At 36.1% G+C, this 6,000-nt stretch overlaps 1 protein-coding gene across 13 annotated transcripts in view; it reads right to left on the bottom strand.

Moving 5' to 3' along the window:
* Window positions 1–533: 533 nt before the first annotated feature.
* LOC131430906 (endothelial lipase) overlaps window positions 534–6,000 on the bottom strand; it is a 43,560-nt gene continuing 38,093 nt past the window's right edge. For all 13 annotated transcript variants that reach the window (XM_058596168.1, XM_058596169.1, XM_058596172.1 and 10 more), the window contains 6 exons: window positions 2,921–2,987; window positions 2,602–2,851; window positions 2,380–2,537; window positions 2,097–2,314; window positions 1,621–1,786; window positions 534–1,548 (listed from right to left, as the gene is read on the bottom strand). In XM_058596168.1, the coding sequence (XP_058452151.1) occupies window positions 1,470–1,548; window positions 1,621–1,786; window positions 2,097–2,314; window positions 2,380–2,537; window positions 2,602–2,851; window positions 2,921–2,987 (938 nt within the window). In that variant the 3' untranslated portion in view covers window positions 534–1,469. The remainder of the gene's footprint in view (window positions 1,549–1,620; window positions 1,787–2,096; window positions 2,315–2,379; window positions 2,538–2,601; window positions 2,852–2,920; window positions 2,988–6,000) is intronic.

Here is a 6,000-nt window from a genome sequence, read left to right as displayed (position 1 = left end):
ATGGAATGAATTCAATATACAATGAAATTATTTGTACTCAATGTGTGTGTGTTAGTTCAATATGATGAACCGACATTCGTCTTATATGTTATCTATCGTAGTGTAAAATAGGTAGTAGGGGAAAACACATCACGCACACATAAAAATTTCAATTTTAGATCGAAGCCATTAGATTAGATTCAAGAGGAAAAATGGAAATGTATCCTAAGTAATACATAACCATTCTATACGACATAGCTAAAAAGTTATTCTTAATTTCTTATTTGACAGGAAACCTCCGGAAATGAGTATTTCATCAATGAGTGATTTAATTATTTATTTATTGACATAATCGAAATATCATTCGCGTGTGTGATGTAGACAGCTTGAATCCCTCTATCTAAATAAAACAAACTACCCATCACCGTGTTCCTAGTACAGGTTGCCAAGCTTGCAAAGGAAATCCGAAAAATCTAAAGCTCAATACAGTAGGAAGAACGGGTGTGATATTTCACATCTTTAGTACGTTAGGAATATACAATTAACACCTACCATTCGATGTTCAAATCCCGATTGAAGTAAATCTTTCTTTATTTATCTTATTTGTCGGATTAATGTCGTCATTTACATTTGTTTAGTTCAGAGCAAACAATGCGCTTCTAATAATAGTGTTAATGAAGGTGCAATTCAATGCAAAGTAATATCACAACTGTGGAACTAAAAACTTCAACAAAATGGTGTAACAATTTAAAAAGCATTTTATTTGATCGATTATAAACATAAAAAAAATACTAAGCTGATGTTAAGCCATTGATTGTCAATTATTTGCAGGTAGATACTTTCGGTTTATTAAACAAAACTTTCTAAGTCATTATGCGGAATGGTTTCGTTATCCATTTGTTTAAAAGTTGAATTTACATGTATATGATACAATGCAGTTTTTTAAACTTTGTTTGATTCTTTTGGTTAGAAATAGAAATTCTGCAAATGATTTCAGTGTTATATCTAGCAAACGATGTCTAATGTATATTTTTATGTATAAAAAAACAATTGAGACTATTTGTTTAGTTCTGTTATATGTTTGGGAAATCTATCTATTCTTTAGGAGCTATGCTGGGATCGTTTTAACATCTATTTATGATTGAACAGTTAGCTATCACTAATCAAACATATGAATATTGGTAGCTCTGGTAACTAAAATTTACGTTTAACATAAATTCTTATTTCGGAGTTAAGTATGAACATTGTATATACAAAACAGTGTGCTTTAAAAGTGTAGTATTTTCATAGTCGTGCGTTTTTACTAGGTAAATGTTAGTTAACAACAAGCGACGTATTCCGAGCCAATCAAAACTACCACATTTGTTTCAATATTTCAAAACCCGTACTCTGAGAAATCATGCCAAATTGTAACTAAATTTCTATATGTCCAATTCATGGTCAATTTGTACTAATCTAAGACTGGTATATACGAGCTGCAAATTATTAAATTATTCGTACTTGGCGCCTGCAACACCTTTCGAGTAGGGTGGGTTTCCATTAGTCTGCAGGTAGTAGTCTCCTTTGGCGCTGGAAAACAAAAATAAACATGTTCAGTTGAATATAGTCACAGGTTGCCGGTTGCTTTGCCAATCAACTTACTCCAAACTGCAATCGATGCCCATATACATGATCTGGGCCGATCGGTCTACTTTGCCCTCTTTGAAATCTCCCCAGGACTTACACCGCACTGAATGGAAGGAAGTCGTCGAATTTTCGGCAACACTTTCCGCCCAAAACCACCACGACCGCCGGTGGCTGCAGAGATCTGTAAGTGGTCGGATGAGATCAGTAACAAATCAAAATAATATTATGATAGTTGAAAATTTTGCTCTATTGAGTTCAGACTAAGTGATACAAGAAACAGTACAAACATGCATAGCGACAGGCATGGGCTTCAGGTGAGTCCAACTTGTATGGCACGACTGCATTGGAATGGAAAAAGGGTTATTGGGGTCCATGCGGGAACAAAAATGTTAGAAATGAGAAACAGAAATAGAAATAAAGCGAAGAAAGTTTAATTCTACGATACCACAAATCAATCAAAATACAACCCACACTTGAGCTAGCATACTTACCATTGTCTGTAAGTGGTTTGTAGTTTCGTTTAGGACAACCAGGCTGTAGAGTTTTGCCATTATTGGGCCAAAAATCGGCCGTTCCTGTACTAACTGGGGCCCCGTACAGCCAGGCGTCGGTGTGAATGACATCCACAAATTCGGCATCCTTCTCACACAGATGCGTCACAAAAACGCCGGGATAGAAAGGGGGAAAAGCAGGATCCAATGCCGAAATTCTATAGACAGAAAATATTGTGGATTACAACTTATCCCTTGAATAAGCGGCTTATCGGCGGCGTACCTCTTAAGCTTAATCTTTTTCTTCGATATCGATAAAACGGTGCGACCTGCGTAACCAGCCAGCTGTGCACCTAATGAATGTCCAACCAAATGGAGTTTGCTGGCGTCTAATCCAGCGTTTATCATAGCCAGTATCACGGAACCAAGTTTTTGTCCGAGCTGAAAAATGTATCAACAAGATATGTTACTCCACGAATTGATTTGAAACCGCGACTTTGAGTACTTTTTTGCAGTTTGGTACTGCTTCCAGTAGATAGTTCCCATCCACAAGCTGTGCCCAGTCCAGTATGATGATGTTGTGGTCATTCCGTTTCTGATAAGCATCCACGATCACATGCACACTTTCCACTTCCGGCGATTCGATGTACCCATGGAAGTACATCACCGTCTTTTTGGTTCGATCAAACTCTGGATGACGCACGATCTTATCGGCCTGGTCAAGGTCGAAGATATCATGGGCGTCGAATTTTGAACTAGAAAAACAAAACATTCATTAACAACCAGAACGATATTTGCAGCTCGCTTGTTTATTGTGCGCTTACCCGTAGAAAAACATAAACTTAGCCGTACCCAAATGCGCCTTGATCGGCCGTAAGCCGATCCATAGCCCTGTAAAGTGAAGAAAAACATATGTTAGTTATCGTTCAGAGAAGTTCAAAGCAAACGTTCAAAGGAACGTCAATTGGTTTGATTTATTCGATTTGATTGGGTAGTTGTACATTGTACAGTTAGTAGACATTGTGTACTTCGGGCTGTGAATGAAATCAGGCGTTCTGAATGTGTATTTCACTCGGATGCTATATGTGGTACAACAAAGTTCAAGGTGCAAGAAAACTTCCAATTCAAACCATGTCAATGTGTCTGGGAGAAATTTGATTCTAGGCAATCTTCTATTTGCAGAAAATATTTCATTACATTAGTTTACATTGTTTCAAACCCGCATCTTCCCAACACATACTCCTTTCCAAGTTTAACTTCATTCTATTTATACTTTTTGTAACAACAAAACACGCGATCTGCGCACATTTTGCACGAGATCAGATCACATAGGTATTTCGCACGAAGCACATTTGCAGGCATACGAACGAAGAAAGGTATTTACGATATTTCAGAAGTGCACCGGTGAAAAAACGAGTCTGTTCAAAGTTTTTACTTATTGGGCCTCATTATTATTGAACGTTAAAGATGCAACGTTTTGATGCTACATTCCTTCGTGGATCTTTTATTTTGGAAAGGATTTGCCGCCGATATTCAGTGTATAGAACAATTTTAAGTATCTACCGCGCACACTGCCATTTTTCCTGTAGTGTTGGTTAGCGATTTCTTATTCAGTTCGATCTAAAAACTTGTATTGTTTGTAAATGTATGTCTGTAGACTTACCTATATGAAAATCATTGAAAAAATTATCATTACCCACTTGGAAAAAAATCATACCAATTTACGACTTCAGAATTTTTTCATTCCGAAATCGAGTTCTTGTTGAAAAGTTGTTATTTAAACAATACAAATCAAAAATAGTAAATATCAAATTTACAATAAAACTTTTTTTAGTCCACCTAGTGATGTAAAATATACTACTTATATTTTCAAAAATATCACTAGAAGATTCTGTCAAGAATTTTTTTCAAACTTGAATAAAATAAGAAACTTTCTTAGGGTCTGAACTAACATAGCCTTTTCAATTTGTAAACAGTTATGGCAAGTTAATTTTTCTTCATTTTGCATCGTCGCACTAAATAATTAAACACATTTTACCCTACAGTTTCGGAACTATTAGTCGGACCCGGATGAAATTAAACAGCAACCTATGAGACTATAGGAACTTTCAATTGAGCCTAATACCGTTTTCGTTTATTGATCAGAGCAGCCCGAAAGCTGACCCAGAGTCGCCCAAACAACGTTTGATATGTTTGTTTTAGCAACTTGAGGTCGCTCTAGATCGGACTCCAATCGCGTAGTTTCGCTCTGAAAATTTTCTCGAGTCGCACCGCGCATCTCTGTAAGTTTGTTTATTTTTTCTTTTTTTCATGAGTTGTTGTTTAGGGTGCGTACCACGTGTTCGTTTTACTCGGAGTCAGAGTCGCCCGTGTCTAAGTTCAAAAACGAAAACGGTATAAGTTTGTGAAATTGATCAAATCATCTCTGATAAAATTGTGTGAGTCTTGTTTGAGAGTTTTTGACCTCTATATCCGGTACTTCTGGAACTGGGAACTTGCAACCGGAATAGCCAGTTTGTTTAGTAAGTAACTAATATAGCCTACAAATTAAATCAGTTTTGAGCCAAATTTTACCTTTTTTGCATCGTCCTTAATGACGGTGTGCAATTTTAAACACACTTTACCCTATGAAAGCATGATGAAATTCAACAGCAACATATGAGATTATGAAATTTTTTATTTTGGCCTAAGTGTGTGAAAATCGGTCAAGCCATTTAAATGTGGCAACTATACGAAATTGATCAAAGCACGCTGCGAACGGATCAAAGCCGGTAATGTTTTCTTCTTCCGTACCAGTACGTACCGACGCGTGCCGGTTTTGTCTCGTCATTTTGAATGACGATTTGAATGTTTTGACACTCATCGTCCTATAATTTCGGAACCGGAAGTCGGATTCGGATTGAATTGCACCGTATCATTTAAAACAATGAGAGGTCTTCCAACTAGATGAATTTAGCTGTAAGTTTTATAAAAAAATACGCTTCTCGTCTTGCCATTACTAGTTAAAAACTACTCAAGAAAATGAATTTTTTTTCACTTATTGCGCTTATGACTACTACAGGAACTGAAAGTCGGATCTGGATCAACTTTTCGGGGACTTTTCTAAAAGTTTCAATACATTTTTTTGCATCTTAGTTTGTGAAAATCGGTCGAGAAATTTCCGAGAAAATTGAATCCCTTAGATTTGAACATATTACCTTGTAATTCCAGAACCGGAAGTCGGATAAAGATGAAATTCAATAGCCAGCTATGGAATCTTCCACATTGTACTCTTCACAGATAAAATTATAAATATCAAACTTCATAAAAAACTTTCTCTTTCTGTTTTTTTTTCAATATGGTAGCCTTGAAAACAACTGGTCAAACTCGTTCGATTTGTTGGTGCGGCAAGCTAAAAGTATCATCGGTAAGCTAAAAGTAGTTTCATATTATGTATCGATTTGGCTATGGTCGGAACTAGAATGAAAAATTTACACCAAGAACAAATTAACAAAATAGAGGTCATTTTTTGATTTTGGAACCTTTTTTTACACTTTTAATTGTTAATAAATATTTTTGGTTGTAGTTCCACCCATAGAGAGACATCTAATGAGTAAGATACCGTTCGGTTCATGTTGATACGTGTAATAGTATTGAAATACGAGTTACACTTGATTTGGAGAAAAAGCCGAACAAAGTTTTTATTTGTGACTAATCGTGCCTGGGCGCGCATCGCCCCCCTTTTTTCTACCAACTTCCCGGTCGCATGTACCCTTAAAATTAATTCTATATCATTTTTAATAGTATTTTTTATGTCCGGACATTTTTTTTCGATTTCTTGAAAAATGGTTGGAGAAACCTGGTCTTAAGAAGACTAAAACAAATCATCATATTCCTCCGTCAAAAAAATGAAAGCAGCAAGGTA

Source organism: Malaya genurostris, chromosome 2 (genome assembly GCF_030247185.1).
Source record: "Malaya genurostris strain Urasoe2022 chromosome 2, Malgen_1.1, whole genome shotgun sequence".
NCBI lineage: Eukaryota > Metazoa > Arthropoda > Insecta > Diptera > Culicidae > Malaya > Malaya genurostris.
This window is presented reverse-complemented; position numbering and strand designations above follow the sequence as displayed.